Here is a 15424-nt window from a genome sequence, read left to right on the forward strand (position 1 = left end):
ATGTAACATATCACTGTAGCATTCTGGATTGTTTACAATAAATGAACAGTTCCACAAGGAGAAAGCCTTATTGCAGAAATAGATCCCACAAGACCTCATTAGCAGCTATAAATAGATCCAGTCTGTAAAAACTCTGCCAGTAAACAGAATCTCCCCCTCCCTGCAAAACCTGTAGTTCAATGATTATTTGATTATAAGATGCACCTATGTAGAAAAGGTTTTAAAAGCACCCTATTTTTTCCCCTCAGAACCTAAAATAGTGATCATAAATGGGAGGAACTTGCCTCCCCACAGAGAAAGGGCGAAACGAAACCGTTGAGAGTAAAAGCATCCCTTGCACAATCGAAAGCATACATAAAAAGCATGGGTTTTAAACATGTAAATCTTTATTGCTGTAAAAATGGTTATTTCCTCTGGGTTTACAATTATGGCAAAGAGGAATTGTCATGTTAGCAAAAACATTCAGAATATTAAGTCTTCACAGAAACCATTTTATGTGAAAGTACACTGAAAGGAATGCCTGTCAGCTCAGAACAGAATGAGACATATGCAGCTACATACACGTACAAAGTAACTCTTTGTTTTACAATATGGTACTATTCAGATGGGTTTAATAATGTTAAAATACACACACACACACACACACACACCCGTAACGTCAGCTCCAGTGGCTGCCAATTCAAAGTGTGGCCTTTATCCTATAAAGCCCTAAACAGTTCTGGTCCAGCTTACTTTTTGAGATAGTGGGGTAAAATGGAGTAAATAAAATTAATAAATGTGTTGCTGAGTTTTCCAGGCTGTATGGCCAAGTTCCAGAAGCATTCTCTGCTCACATTGCCCATATATATGGCAGACATTCTCATAGGTTGTGAGGTCTGTTGGAAACTAGGCAAGTGGGTTTATATATCTGGAATGTCTGAGGAGGGGGGTTAATATTGGTAGCCAGATTCTGCTCACCTTCACGGCTTCCTCCTCTATGCTAGACCACTCTAACAACCACCATGTCAGACTACATAGAGAAGCCATTAAAATACACAAACATGTGGATGGTTTCAGCAGAGAGAAGAAAGCCATGAAGGTGGACAGAATCTGGCTACCAGTATTTTAAAAAAACCCACCCTAGACATTCCAGATATATAAACCTCACTTACCTAGTTTCCAACAGACCGCACTCACAATCTCTGAGGATGCCTGCCATAGTTGTGGGTAAAACATCAGAAGAGAATGCTTCTGGAACATTCACAGCAACCCATTGATTCTGGCAACGAAAGCCTTCAACAACACTAATGAATAAATGTTTTATCTCATATTATCGTATTTAAATATGCATATATTTTCATATGCTTTCATTCATATGTATTTTGAATGTGAGGTGGTGATGTGCTTTATGCAGAATGGCCACCAAATTGTTACCATATGCATGGGCAAACTTTGGCCCTCCTGGTGTTTTGAACTTCAACTCCCACAATTCCTAACAGCCTATCGGCTGTTAGGAATTGTGGGAGTTAAAGTCCAAAACACCAGGAGGGCCAAAGTTTGCCCATGCCTGTTATAGCCGTTCTGAGTCCCTCGAGGGAGAAAACAGGATATAAAATCATGTAAATAAATATTTTAAACACATTCAAAGCAACCAACACCCCAAAAAAACTGGGGGAAAGCTGCATAAGGAACACACAATCCTTTTATACCTTTGGGGAGCTTGCCTTCTCTCGCAGTGATGGGCTTTAAAATGCTGTAGAATAGGAAGACAACATGGTGAAGTAACTGCCTCATTTCCCGCTCCCTTTTCGCTGGTATGTTGACTAAGCTCCAACAACGATCGAATGTGTTGTTTTGTGAACTTCTATGGCAGGCTTCCCAGAACAAATACTGAGAGGATTCAGAGCTAAGGGGTGGCTCTGAGGACTACAAGGCCCATCAGGTTGAAATTAAACCAGTGTCTTGGATTCCAATGCCCATTAGGCTGAATCAGCAAGGAATCCTTGGCCTTGGGAGGAAGGCAATTGTAATTCTTTTTCTCCTGAGGGATATATCTGCCCAAGAGTCCATTTTAATCATTGAATTCCCTTCGCCACCGCATGAACTCTCTCTGTCCTCAATTAACCTCCACCATTTTGGCTCTGGGCCGGGTCCCTGCGGCAAAAAAAGGCAGCGCTAATCGGCCATTTTGTGTCCTTCTCTCTTCTTCCTTCCCAACTCCTTTCCCGCCCGCTGAGCTAAACGCGCGACGCGATTGGCTAATTTCCCACTCAGTCCTCCCGCGCGACGACGTGATTGGCCGCTTTTTCACTTTCCCCCGAGCGCGCGCGCAAAAGACTCCGCCCCCCGCCTTTGTCCAAGACTCCCCTGTCTTCCTGGGGCAACTTGCACTCCGATTGGTCAAACATCCACTCGGCCCGCCCACGCAACAACCTCATTGGCTACTTTCCATCTACCCACGCCGTTCTCTCTCTGGTGTCTTTTTTTTCCTTCTTTGCACAACGGCCATCCTTTGCCTTTCCCCGCCCCTCGGGTATTTATGTAAATTCACCGTAATCCTTTAAAGCGATTGGAGAACGAATTTTGTGTTATCCAATTCAGGCCGATTATGCAAATAAAAGGGGCCAGGGAGGCATCTGATTGGCTCCGGGCCGAGCAGCCTCTTTGTCTCCTCGCGCTGGGAGGGATGAAAGTTCTAGAAAAGAGGAAGTAAAAGAAGCCGGCCGGCTCAGGCTGACGCACTCGCTTTCTCAATCCCTCCCCCTCCCCTTTGTTGCGTCATAGAACACGCTCGTCATCGCCGCGGCCATTGGTCGAGAAGGCGGGGAAAGGCGGGACAAGCCGTCCCCTGCGGCGTTGCGATTGGGTCCAGGGCCGGAAAGGGGCGTGGTTGTTCTGGAAGATTCTTCAGTGGTATATAAACACTGGGAGCTGCCGGAGGAAGTCGCTTTTTCTTCGGCGAGCCTCGTAGCAGCATCTTCCCCTTTTGTGAAGGCGGTGAGGACCAAGCAGGTAAAGCAAACCCTCCTTGAAACAGCCTTATATTGAAATTGGAGTATAATTTATTGTATTTTCTTGGAGTTTCATTCATATATTTGTATATATATGAATAATGTATATATTAATATATAATAATAATACCTCAAAGAAATACAATCAGAGGCAAGTAATATCTAGGCTTGAAATAGCTTGACCATTTGAAGGTCAGGATTAAAGAAACTCATGAATATATATATATGTGTGTATGTATGTTTGTCTACATGTGTATATATTTAGAGGGTTTCCTTAATCCTGACCTTCAAATGGTCAAGCTATATTAAACCTAGGTATTACTTTTCCATTTCAGTAATAATGTTCTTACTTTCTTTCAAAATATTTCTTTCTCCTTTTAAGGCTTAGAATAATATTCAAAACGCCCTTTAAAAAGGTTCAGGGAGAGGGAACCAAAAGGGTGGTTGGGTTGCTGGGACTTTGCTGGCCATGTTCCAGCAGCATTCTCTTCTGGCCTTTCGCCTGCATCTGTGGCAGGCATCCTCAGAGGTTGTGAGGTCTGTTGGAAACTGAGCAAGTGGGGTTTATATATCTGGAATGTCCAGGGTGGGAGAAAGAACTGTTGTCTGTATGAGGCAAGTGTGAAAGTTGCAATTGGCCACCTTGATTAGCATTGGATAATCTTAACAGCTTCAAAACCTGGCTGCTTCCTGCCAGGGGGAATCCTTCGTTGGGAGTTGATTTGCTGGCCCTGATTGTTTTCTCCCTAGAAATCCCGTTTTTTATTTACTGTCCTGATTTTAGTTTTGTTAATACTGTTAACCAGATTGTGGTTTTTTCTTGGTTTCCTCCTTTCTGTTTGAAATTGTCCACATGCTTGCAGATTTCAATGGCTTCTCTGTATAGTCTGATATGATGGTTGTTAGAGTGGTCCAGCATTTCTGTGTTCTCAAAAAATATGCTTTGCCCAGTTAGTTAATCAAGTGTTCTGCATATTATTTGAGAACACAGAAATGCTGGACCCTAACAACCATCATGTCAGACCACACAGAGAAGCCATTGAAATCCACAAGCATGTGGACAATTCAGCATAAACTATGAAAATGGAACAAAATTGGTATTTTTAAAACTCAGGACAGTAAATAAATAGCAACACTCAAATATGGGAATTCCAGACAAGAAATAATCAGGGCAAACAAAAAACAAGCAAAAAAGATTCCCATAGGCAGCAACCAGCCAGGCTTTGAAGCTGCAAGGCTATTCAGTGCTAATGAAGGTGGCCAATTGTAACATTCACACACTTGCCTCAGACAGGAGTTCTTTCTCCCACCCTGGACATTATTCCACAGATATATAAACCCCACTTACCTAGTTTCCAACAGACCTCACAACTTCTGAGGATGCTTGCCATAGATGTGGGTGAAATATCAGGAGAGAATGCTTCTGGAACATGGCCATACAGCCCGGAAAACTCAAAGCAACCCAGTGATTCTGGCCATGAAAGCCCGGGGTGGGGAACAAAAGGGTGGCTGTTCTTTCTTGGATTGTTTCCTCCCATTTTTTCCTCTGAATTTCTCTTCTTTCCTTAATAAACGAATTTGAAATAAAATGTAATAAATCTAGTTCTTTAAGATTGTAAAAGGCGTTTAGTGATGCTCTTTATTGATGTTGCAATTGATTTCCTTCCCCCTTTTTATGATAATAAAGCTCAGGCTATTGTCTTTTTAGTTTTGCCCTGTTTTTTGCGTTTTCCTCCCCTTCTGCATCTTTATTCTTTCTCCCAGTCTTAAAGAAATAGATTTATTAGATTTTATTTCAAAGTTCATCTTCCTTTGTAGGGAAAGAGCAGAGCTCAAAAAGCACAGGACCGGCATACATTTTGCTTTGCCTGAGAAAAAAGAGGAAACAAAATGGAGCCTAGGAAGGAAAAGGAGGAGGCTCCATAGGAGCAAAATGAGGCTCAGTATTGCAAAGAGGAAGGAGACTTTTGCATTCACATTTCGCCAGGCATTTCTTAAATGGCTGCCTGGCTTTCCTCCCGAGAGAAAGAAAACAGTCTCTATTGCAGGCATGTGCAAACTTTGGCCCTCCAGGTGTTTTGGACTTCCAACTCCAGAATTTCGAACAGTGGGAGGGCTGAAGTTTGCTCATGCCTGCTCTATCATGAAATCTTAAAGCTGTATCTTAGATTTCAGCCTAGATTTTAATGTATTTTATGACACCATACCATACTCTCTTTATGCTGGTCCATGACTAATTAAGATCTGTTTGAGGTGACCTTCAAAGAGCAGAAAGGAGAGATCAGGCTTTAAAATGCAGGAATAAAAGCCTCAGTAATGTAGGTTTTTGTTTGTGTTTTTAGGGAGTAGATTAGGAATAGGGGTTTGTTTCCTCTGAAACAACTTATGTAAAGAATCTGGGATGCTGTGTCCAAAGAGAGCACTGCAATTAATGCAGTTGGGCATGCTGAGGATTCCTGGGAATTGTAGTTTTGTAAGATTTTTCCTGCCCATGAAGGGTTGTGTCCTCACCAAACTACAGCTTCCAGGATTCTATAACATTGGGCAATGGTTCCAAACTGCATTAAATCTATAGTGGAGATGTACTCTTGAGAAAGGCGTTGGTAGCAAGATCCATTTGCACACTGTTGCTCCTCCTCCCCCCACCCCCAGATGGTTACCTAATAATGAATTGTCCTCCATTTCCTTGCTTCTCCCTCCCATGTGCTCTCCAGCGCACTCTGCTGCCAGTTCCGGTGGCGCACATCAGAACACGTGGCCCCGGGCGGCACAGATGGCTCCTCCCTTTGCGGGCGGCCTCTTTCTTTAGAAGGAAGACGTCATGGGTCCCTTCCTTTTCCTGGCCACATGGTAGCCTTCCAAGGCCGCTCTGATCTTGGAAGGCCCCAGCACCCATCCATCCATTTGCACCACGTGGCCTTTGGGTTTCGTAATCTAGGGCTACGGTGGCGCTAGTGAGTCATGCAAGCTGGGCCTCATGGAGGCATGCAGAATCAATTGATCTGGTGGAGCCTCCGGTGGCCTAGGGGATAAAAGCCTTGTGACTTGAAGGTTGGGTTGCTGACCTGAAGGCTGCCAGGTTCGAATCCCACCCAGGGAGAGCGCGGATGAGCTCCCTCTATATCAGCTCCAGCTCCATGCGGGGATATGAGAGAAGCCTCCCACAAGGATGGTAAAACATCCAGGTGTCCCCTGGGCAACGTCCTTGTAGACGGCCCATTCTCTCTCCAGAAGCAACTCCGGTTGCTCCTGACACAAAAAAAAATTGATCTGATTTTTGCTATTTTTAATTGTATTACAAGTGTTCCATCTAGGTAAAATACAAAACTATAGCAGATTCTCCCCCACCCACACCAGCTTTCCCTGCTGACTTCCTATTACTTGGATACCAATATATCTTCTCAAGGCACATTTAAGCATGTATTTTCCTAGTATCTTCACTAGTTTTGTCTACATAAAATCAAGGCAAGATTCATTCATAGAATTGGAAGAGACCTCACAGGTCATCCAGTCGTGCTTCAAAATGATTTGAAATCCTCATTCCACAAATAGTGTATCTCTTTTCCTTATTTATAAAATTAAAGAAAGGCTCCCAGTCCTTTTTGATCTAAGCATGGGCAAACTGGCCCTCCAGCCTAAAATTGCAATCGCCTATTTTGCAGACAGAGCCACCCATAGTTGGAAAATGTCCAGAATATATGGATATGGATGGATAATTCAAAACAATTAGTTTCTATTCCAAGCACTTTGGACAAAGCTCCCACAATTCCTAACAGCTGGTAGACTGGCTGGGAATTCTGGGAGTTGAAGTCCAAAAAACACCCGGAGAGCCAAAGTTTGCTAACTCCTAAAAGAACACTTATTCTCGTGTTTTATAAGTATTTTCTATTTCTATTATTTTAACCTATTCTAATGAAAAACGCCTTGTCTCATTTCTGTTCCTCACAGTCAGTTGTCATATTAATTTGTGCCAAGTCTAATCTGGCAAAACAGAAATCAAGAACATTGATTTTTAAGCATGCTCTTAGAGGTACAATAGCTGAAGTGTCATATTCTGAGTTATGTGATTCAGTTTAGATATTTTTAAACATGAAATGATTAGCTTAGTTTTCTTTCCCTTTGAATTTTATCTCTGCTTATATGCTTTGTTGCATAGTCTCCTGACCTCTAAGCAGTAATCTTCCTTATCTTCACAGCAACCATGTCCAAGGGACCCTCTGTTGGCATTGATCTTGGCACCACCTATTCCTGTGTGGGAGTCTTCCAGCATGGCAAGGTGGAGATCATTGCCAATGACCAAGGAAACAGGACCACGCCAAGCTACGTTGCCTTTACCGACACGGAGAGGCTTATTGGTGATGCTGCTAAGAACCAGGTGGCAATGAACCCCACAAACACAGTATTTGGTAAGAATGCTGTTGTCATAGTCTCAACATACACTCTTTTTCAGATGCCACCAAATTGTTCGCAGCCCTTCTCTTAAAACTTAATTAAATATGCATTTCCTAGAAGAGAGGTGCCTCAAGGAATGCTGCATGAGTATTAGAGAGCTGTTGGTAGTTTTAACATTTTCCCACAGTGTTTCTAAACACTTAATAATGTGGTGAATTTATGTTTTCCTCAAGTGCTTGGTTATAATGCCTATTGCCCTGCTTAGTTGTAGTCTGAGGCACTATTTGGCAGTGGAGCATTTCTAAATTTTCTAAGAATAGGATAATGTAATAGGTATATTCCTCCTGACATTTTTATTAAAGGTTTTACTAATTTTGCTACATTGCATAGCTTGAGAAACTTACTAAGAAACACATAGTTGTCATGTTATTGGACTACAAGTTGGGATGTTCTTGTCCCTACAAGTTGGGATGTCCATTTGCTATACCGTTTGGGGCTGCTGGGAATGGTAATCCTAATAGATTGTGGCCTCATCTTCACTTGCATTATAATGCAGATTGGACTGCATTATATGTTAAACTGGATCATATGAGTCTACACCAGAAGTGTGAAACTTGTGGCCCTCCAGTTGTTTTGGACTTCAGCTCTCAGAATTTCTGGCCATTGGACAAGCTGCCTGGGGCTTATGGGAGTCAGAAGGCCACACGTTTGTCACCTCTAGTCTGCTCTGCTCATGTAATGCAATTCAATCTATTATAATGGCAATGTAGATGCAGCCTTTGTGTAAATTAATCTCCAAGGCTTTTATTTCTAAGCCACCCTAGCTAGTGCAAGGTATTAAAGACAAGCCTGCATCTTTAAAGTAGAGCAGAAATTGAGAAGGCCCTGCTAACTCTCACTTGCAACCTCCACAGATGCAAAGCGTCTGATTGGTCGCCGATTTGATGACGCCGTGGTCCAGTCTGACATGAAGCACTGGCCTTTCACTGTAATAAACGATGCAGGCCGGCCCAAGGTTCAAGTCGAGTACAAAGGAGAAACAAAAAGCTTTTATCCAGAGGAAATATCCTCCATGGTGCTAACCAAAATGAAGGAGATTGCCGAGGCGTACTTGGGAAAGGTAAGGCTTGTCAAGATTAACCAGGCGAAGATTTGTTTTGAACTAAAGCAGACCTATTTCATGTAAGTGTATGTTATTGCTTTCAGACTGTTACGAATGCTGTGGTCACAGTCCCAGCCTACTTCAATGACTCCCAGCGCCAGGCTACAAAAGATGCGGGAACCATTGCTGGTCTCAATGTGCTCCGGATCATTAACGAACCAACTGCTGCTGCTATTGCTTATGGCTTAGATAAAAAAGTAAGTGCAAGAAGGCAGTCTATACCAACAATCCTTTGCTTTAAGCTATAACACACATGGGCCAACTTTGTTAGGAATTGTGGGAGTTGAAGTCCAAAATACTGGGAGGAGAAGGCTAAACTTCTATAACATTCCATTTTTTCTGTGTGTGGCATTATAGGTTGGTGCTGAGAGAAATGTGTTAATCTTTGATCTGGGTGGCGGCACTTTCGACGTCTCCATCCTCACCATTGAAGATGGCATCTTTGAAGTCAAGTCCACAGCAGGCGACACCCACTTGGGTGGGGAAGACTTTGACAACCGCATGGTCAACCATTTCATTGCCGAGTTCAAGCGGAAGCACAAGAAGGACATCAGCGACAACAAGCGCGCCGTCCGCCGCCTCCGCACCGCCTGCGAGCGCGCCAAGCGCACCCTGTCCTCCAGCACTCAGGCCAGCATTGAGATCGACTCCCTCTACGAAGGCATCGACTTCTACACTTCGATCACCAGGGCCCGCTTCGAGGAGCTGAACGCTGACTTGTTCCGCGGCACTCTGGATCCAGTGGAGAAAGCCCTGAGGGATGCCAAGCTGGATAAATCTCAGGTCCATGACATTGTGCTGGTTGGCGGGTCCACCCGAATCCCCAAGATCCAAAAGCTGCTCCAGGACTTCTTCAATGGCAAGGAGCTCAATAAGAGCATCAACCCGGACGAAGCAGTTGCATATGGTGCAGGTAACAAGACAGTTAAATGCTTAACTCAAAACAGATTTCACTTTTCTCTGTCTTTGAGTTTCTGTTGACTCCTTTTCCCCTTCCTTTCTTCTCTTTTCCTTTTCTAATTGAATGAACCCAGTTCAACTTCTAGTTTTCATATAGTCCTTTAAGTGATGTTTAGGCACTTGTTTATAGAGCCCAAACAATGCTATTCGCCCTGATGATTGAGTCCAAAACCATTCGTAGTTTCCACCAGAAGCCAACTAATGATGGTCCAAACCTTCCTTGGATGTCTGAGCGAATAAGTAAAAAGTATATTAGGATAGCACAGAGTAAAAGCTGGAGTATATAATGTATGTTTCTTTTTTTTCCCCTTCAAAGCTGTCCAAGCTGCTATTTTGTCTGGTGACAAGTCAGAAAATGTCCAAGACTTGCTGCTGCTGGATGTGACTCCCTTGTCCCTGGGCATTGAAACGGCCGGAGGGGTCATGACGGTCCTGATCAAGCGCAACACCACCATCCCCACCAAGCAGACGCAGACCTTCACCACATACTCGGACAACCAACCTGGTGTCCTGATTCAGGTATGGAGAGAGAACGAGATGGAGGGATGATGATAAAAACTAGGCAAGGGCTAGTTTTGATGGAACTGCAAAACAATTTATTGCCTAAATGACTGGACGCAATGATGAAAGTGATCCAAAACCATTCGTAGTTTCCACCAGAGGTTGAAAGACCTATGTTGGCTTAAAGTACCTTCCTTGGATGTCTGAGCGACCAGTTAGTTAGTGTCCACTTTGCTTTAAAGTTTGTTTTTTTTCCTGGCTAACCCTATGCCCTGTTTCTTTTTCAGGTTTATGAAGGGGAGAGAGCAATGACCAAGGACAATAACTTGCTGGGCAAGTTTGAATTAACCGGCATCCCTCCCGCTCCGAGGGGCGTCCCTCAGATTGAGGTTACCTTTGATATTGATGCCAATGGCATCCTGAACGTGTCTGCGGTGGATAAGAGCACTGGCAAGGAGAACAAGATCACCATCACCAACGACAAAGGTAAGACCAGGAGAGTGGGATGGTGGGGATCTGTAGAGTTGCAAAGTGGGACAGTGTTCGAACTCAGCCACATCCTGCACAAGCTTGTAGTCCTCATCAAGGACTTGAATATGCAGATGAGTCAGTTGGCAGGGAAAAGCCCTTTTCCCATTTCTTTCCTGTTGCTATTCTTATTAGACTGCATCTCAGTGACATGCCTCTTTTTCTTAGCACATGGAAAGCCCCTGTGTCCTCCATTTTATTCTCCTGTGAGCATGGAGAGACTCAAGATGTCTGCTGTTAGCCTTGAATAAAGCATTTAATAACAATTGTTCCAATGCTGGCACTAGAAGCTTCTGATTTGCCAAACTGCTGCTAATGGAAATTAAATAGCTTGCAAGTTTCGCTTTAGTATTATCTCATCGGCCTATCGGGCACTACCTTGTCTTTCATTTCCGAAAGCTTATGTTAGTGCCTTTATATTTGATTTGTTGAGCAGTTATCTCAGTCTTAGTCTTGGGGACCCTTTCCAACCTGGTTTAGCTTATGACAGCTGTCTTGGTTCAAATCATTCAACTACCTGAATTTTTTAATAAAGGTCGTCTAAGCAAGGAAGATATTGAGCGCATGGTCCAGGAAGCTGAGAAGTACAAGGCCGAGGATGAAAAGCAACGTGACAAAGTGTCCTCCAAGAATTCCCTGGAATCCTATGCTTTTAATATGAAGGCTACTGTGGAAGATGAGAAGCTGCAAGGCAAGATCAGTGACGACGACAAGCAGAAGATCTTGGATAAGTGCAATGAGATCATCAACTGGCTGGATAAAAATCAGGTATGTGGTGCTATTGCAGGAGTGTTTCATACAAACATATAGCCTACCCTTAACTCCTGGGTCATAGCAAGAGTTACATTAGCTCTCTGGCAGGAGGAGGACTTCAAAATCCCTACCAGTGGGATAAATTATGTAGATTCCAAGACTGCAGTCGCAATGATGAAAGTGATCCAAAACCATTCGTAGTTTCCACCAGAGGCTGCAAATCCAGTGATGGCCAAAGCACCTTCCTTGGATGTCTGAGCGACTATTTTACATTTTGCAGTTCTATTCTGAGCCTGGCCATGGGCTGTCAAGGCTCACTTTTCTGATTAAACAGAACAAACTAGCCTTGCAGATTTCACTGTTTCCCAACTCCCATCAGTTCTAGTCATGTCTAACAATAAGAAATAAAGAAGTAGCTCAGCATCTGGAGGGACACATCAAATGACATGGTGGGCCACATTTAGTGCAAGTGCCTTGAGTCCCACATGTTCTAAGCAGTAGCACCATAATCCTGCACATTTGAAAGCTGAGGTTTTTGAAACTATTTAAGGATGACTTAATGCTTCATTAACAAGTTTTGAATGGTTCAATAACGCTACACAACACAACTTTTGTTCCTGGGTTATAATTGTCTAATGGCAATTGTATAATTGTAATTTTCAAGTTGGTTCTACCAATGTGAACATACGCAGCATATTTTGCTTTAGTTTTTCAATAAATTTTGCATAGTCTCAACCAATTCAATATAGTTTGTAGCAGCCACAAAAAAGAAATTGATTATACTTTCAAACCAGGAACAGATTTTCCCCCCAGGTTTTGTTGCATAGTGTCATTCTAGTACAATAAAACTCTTAGGGTTGTATATTATTAAGCTCCACCTTGGTTTGGAGAGGTTTCCTGACTCATGGATAATGTCTTCTGTTTTGGATGGGTTTCTTGACCCGTTCTTGGGAGTTGCTGCATTTCAATATTGCTTAATGGCTCTGTTGTCTTTAGCAAGCTTTCTTCAGCTATAGTCATAACTTGAAGCCATTCCTTGTCCTTTTCCCTATCTAGACGGCCGAGAAGGAAGAGTTTGAGCACCAGCAGAAGGAGCTGGAGAAGGTGTGCAACCCCATCATCACCAAGCTGTACCAGAGTGCGGGCGGGATGCCCGGTGGGATGCCCGGAGGCTTCCCTGGCGGCGGAGCTCCTCCCTCCGGCGGGGCCTCTTCTGGGCCGACCATCGAGGAGGTGGATTAAGCGGCTGAAGAGAGCTCCATTCCAGTCCTGTGGGTGCGCCCCGGACAGACCCGGACTCAGTTCGACTCCTAATACTTACTTCAAGGGCATTCTTGATCATACTTGGAACCATGTGCACAGACAAGGAGGGGAGGCAAACATTTGCACTTTACCAGTACTGTAAAAAACAAAGTTCAAATGCAAACTTGAGTCCCAATAAATGAAACTTATTTAATTGGCAACTTCATAAAACCTTGTGTATGTTTATTATTCCTTGGCTTGGCAGAACAACATAAACAACTTAAAGCAGCCCAGTGCTCACATTTTACTGTATCTCTTCAACTGTAAGACTCACCCTAATTTCAAAGAGTAACAACAAGAATATGTGAGATACTCCTGCAATTCTCATCCATTTTTATTTATAGTAATAATAATTTATTTGACCAGTCATGACCATTTCAAAATTTATAGGAAAATAGTGTGTTTTGGAATTGCAGCAACAACTCACATGGAAATTGATTGCCTGATACACCAGATAGTTAAATGCATGTGTTGCATTTCACACACTACTATATGCTAACCACATACATAGTATTAGTTTTGCAGGATGCAGCTTGGAATGAATTGGAAAATATTGACTTTGATAACTTCCATTTGTACTGGCATATTTTCATACAATGAAGTAAGTCTGATCTCAAAATTAGCCCAGATTAAATTCCCATGCATCCTGATCCATGTTACAAGCTACGTACATAGTCCTGATGTCATTGTTTCTACTGTAATTTCTAGTGAAACTTAGTTTCTTTCCTAAATAGTATTGGACACAACTATAATAGAAGCCAAACCCCATCACAGTCATTATCCCCAAATACTTCAGTCTTGGGAGTAAAACCACAGTGATATACCCAAGTCTAGTTCTGTTAAAATGCTATTTTTCTAGGTGGAAGGGTGGCATTAGAAACATGTAAGGAATTGTATTCCCAAAAGTAAGTAAAAAATGGAGTTTAATGTTGGCCAAAGAATGTTAACGTAAAGGATGAAAGCTCCAGATTTTTAGGCTACTCTTTAATATTAATTTGAGAAAATGTGACTTGTTACCCAATTCTTACAGTTTCTGTTCTATATGCTTGCTTAAGGAAGTACTGTATACCATGAGAGCTTGGGCTCTTAACAAATGAGCATTGTTATACCTGCCCAATAAGGGAAGTATTAAAGGTGATGAAATGCAGGTTGCAGGATAAGGGCTTTGAGTCAAAACGAAGCCCTTCATAAGCAACCAGAACTCTTCATCCAAAAATATATTCAGAGATGTGTGTTTGACTTTCTGCTAATTTGGATTTTGCAGTTCCTTCCAAATTAGCCAAGCATTTAAAAATATTACTGAGCTAAAGGATTTCCCCTTTAGATGAATTGAGAAACAATCTCAAAAGCCACACATTGATCCTGTTTTTTTCACTTGCATGGCAAATCTGCCTCAAAAGCTTCTCATGCCGTTGTCTGTCTTCTGTGCTAGACAACTAGTTGCTGAGTAAGTGCTCATTAGTTAAATACCAGCTGCCATTCTCCTGACATCTTCAGTTCAACCTAAAAGCCCTGTAGAATTTATGGTTTCCTTTGCAGGAAAGATTTGCCAGTTGCCTTCCTCTGAGGCTGAGAGAATAGCTTTCCCGAGGAAGCTATTTGTTTTCCTTGACTTGAGTGGGGATTCGAACCCTGCTCTCCAGGTCCAATAAACCCTTCTTACTGCACAGGTAAGCTTGTTATTTCTATGATGTTGCCTCTGAGGCATCAGGTTTTCTTGGGCTGCGAATATGTGACTCGCCAAAGACATAAGGATATGGCCAGAAGTCTTGGATCGACTTTTCCTAACTTGGAGCCAGGTGGAAATAGTAGACTACAACTCCCAGAATCTCTTAACTAATCCAACTCAGTACCAAGGGTTAGTACCAAGGTTGGTAAAGCTGCTGCAGTTAGAACTAAATTTATGTTTGACCACCAGATGTCAGCAGTTGTTAATGTTTAGGTACAGTACTTGGATCTTAGCTTTGTAGAAAACCAGAATGGGACTTAAATACCTTAAACCAGGGATCCTCAAACTTTTTAAATAGAGGGCTAGTTATCCATCCCATAGAGTGTTAGGGGGCCAGACTATAGTTTGAAAAAAAAAATACAAATTCCTATGCACACTGCACATGTCTTATTTGTAGTGCAAAACAAATTGAAAGAACAATACAACATTTTTTTAACCAACGTAAACATACCAGGATTTCAGCTGGAAGTGTGGGCCTGCTTCTTGCTGATGAGATAGTCAAGGTATTGTAATTAGGATTGTTGTGTGCCTTCAAGTCATTTCAGACTAAGTCTAAAACTGAGGGCGGAGGCCAGGTAAATGGCCTTGGAGAGGTGCGTCTGCCCCACGAGCCTTAGTTTGGGGACCTCTGCCTTAAACTATGGCACCAGATCTTGTCTGAACTTGGAAACTAAGCAGTGTTGACCCTGGTTAGTACTTGGATGGGAAACCAACGAATACCAGCTGCTGCAGCTTTGACTTCAGAAGAAAAAATAAGTATTTCTTGTTCAAGAAAGCCCTATGAGGTTAATGTGGTTGCCATAAGTCAGCAGGTAATTATTACAGTAGAGTCTCACTTATCCAACGTTCTGGATTATCCAACGCATTTTTGTAGTCAATGTTTTCAATATATCGTGATATTTTGGTGCTAAATTCGTAAATACAGTAATTACTACATAACATTACTGTGTATTGAACTACTTTTTCTGTCAAATTTGTTGTATAACATGATGTTTTGGTGCTTAATTTGTAAAATCATAACCTAATTTGATGTTTAATAGGCTTTTCCTTAATGCCTCCTTATTATCCAACATATTGGCTTATCCTACGTTCTGCCAGCCCGTTTCT

General features: G+C 42.5%; 1 protein-coding gene and 3 non-coding genes across 4 annotated transcripts; all 4 read left to right on the plus strand.

Moving 5' to 3' along the window:
* The first annotated feature begins 2836 nt into the window (after positions 1–2836).
* hspa8 (heat shock protein family A (Hsp70) member 8) lies at positions 2837–12759 on the plus strand. Its single transcript, XM_003222794.3, has 9 exons — positions 2837–2991; positions 7187–7396; positions 8297–8502; positions 8589–8741; positions 8902–9457; positions 9821–10023; positions 10293–10491; positions 11069–11301; positions 12343–12759. The coding sequence occupies exons 2-9, from the start codon at positions 7192–7194 to the stop codon at positions 12526–12528; spliced, it is 1941 nt and encodes a 646-aa protein (XP_003222842.1). The 5' UTR covers positions 2837–2991; positions 7187–7191; the 3' UTR covers positions 12529–12759.
* On the plus strand, positions 9652–9740 carry LOC134293562 (small nucleolar RNA SNORD14). The gene has a single exon (XR_010000516.1). It is a non-coding gene; the product is annotated as a small nucleolar RNA SNORD14 (small nucleolar RNA).
* Positions 10120–10216, plus strand: LOC134293560 (small nucleolar RNA SNORD14). Its single transcript, XR_010000514.1, has one exon. It is a non-coding gene; the product is annotated as a small nucleolar RNA SNORD14 (small nucleolar RNA).
* On the plus strand, positions 11453–11548 carry LOC134293561 (small nucleolar RNA SNORD14). Its single transcript, XR_010000515.1, has one exon. It is a non-coding gene; the product is annotated as a small nucleolar RNA SNORD14 (small nucleolar RNA).
* Positions 12760–15424: the final 2665 nt, after the last annotated feature.

Source organism: Anolis carolinensis, unplaced genomic scaffold (genome assembly GCF_035594765.1).
Source record: "Anolis carolinensis isolate JA03-04 unplaced genomic scaffold, rAnoCar3.1.pri scaffold_8, whole genome shotgun sequence".
NCBI classification, from domain to species: domain Eukaryota; kingdom Metazoa; phylum Chordata; class Lepidosauria; order Squamata; family Dactyloidae; genus Anolis; species Anolis carolinensis.

What these genes read in the sequence shown, in the direction of transcription:
- hspa8 (XM_003222794.3), top strand. Translation starts at nt 7,192, where the DNA reads ATGTCCAAGGGACCCTCTGTTGGCATTGATCTTGGCACCACCTATTCC. An exon ending in CTTATGGCTTAGATAAAAAA is followed by an intron (nt 8,742 to 8,901) that starts GTAAGTGCAAGA and finishes GTGGCATTATAG; the next exon opens with GTTGGTGCTGAGAGAAATGT. An exon ending in AACCTGGTGTCCTGATTCAG is followed by an intron (nt 10,024 to 10,292) that starts GTATGGAGAGAG and finishes TTTCTTTTTCAG; the next exon opens with GTTTATGAAGGGGAGAGAGC.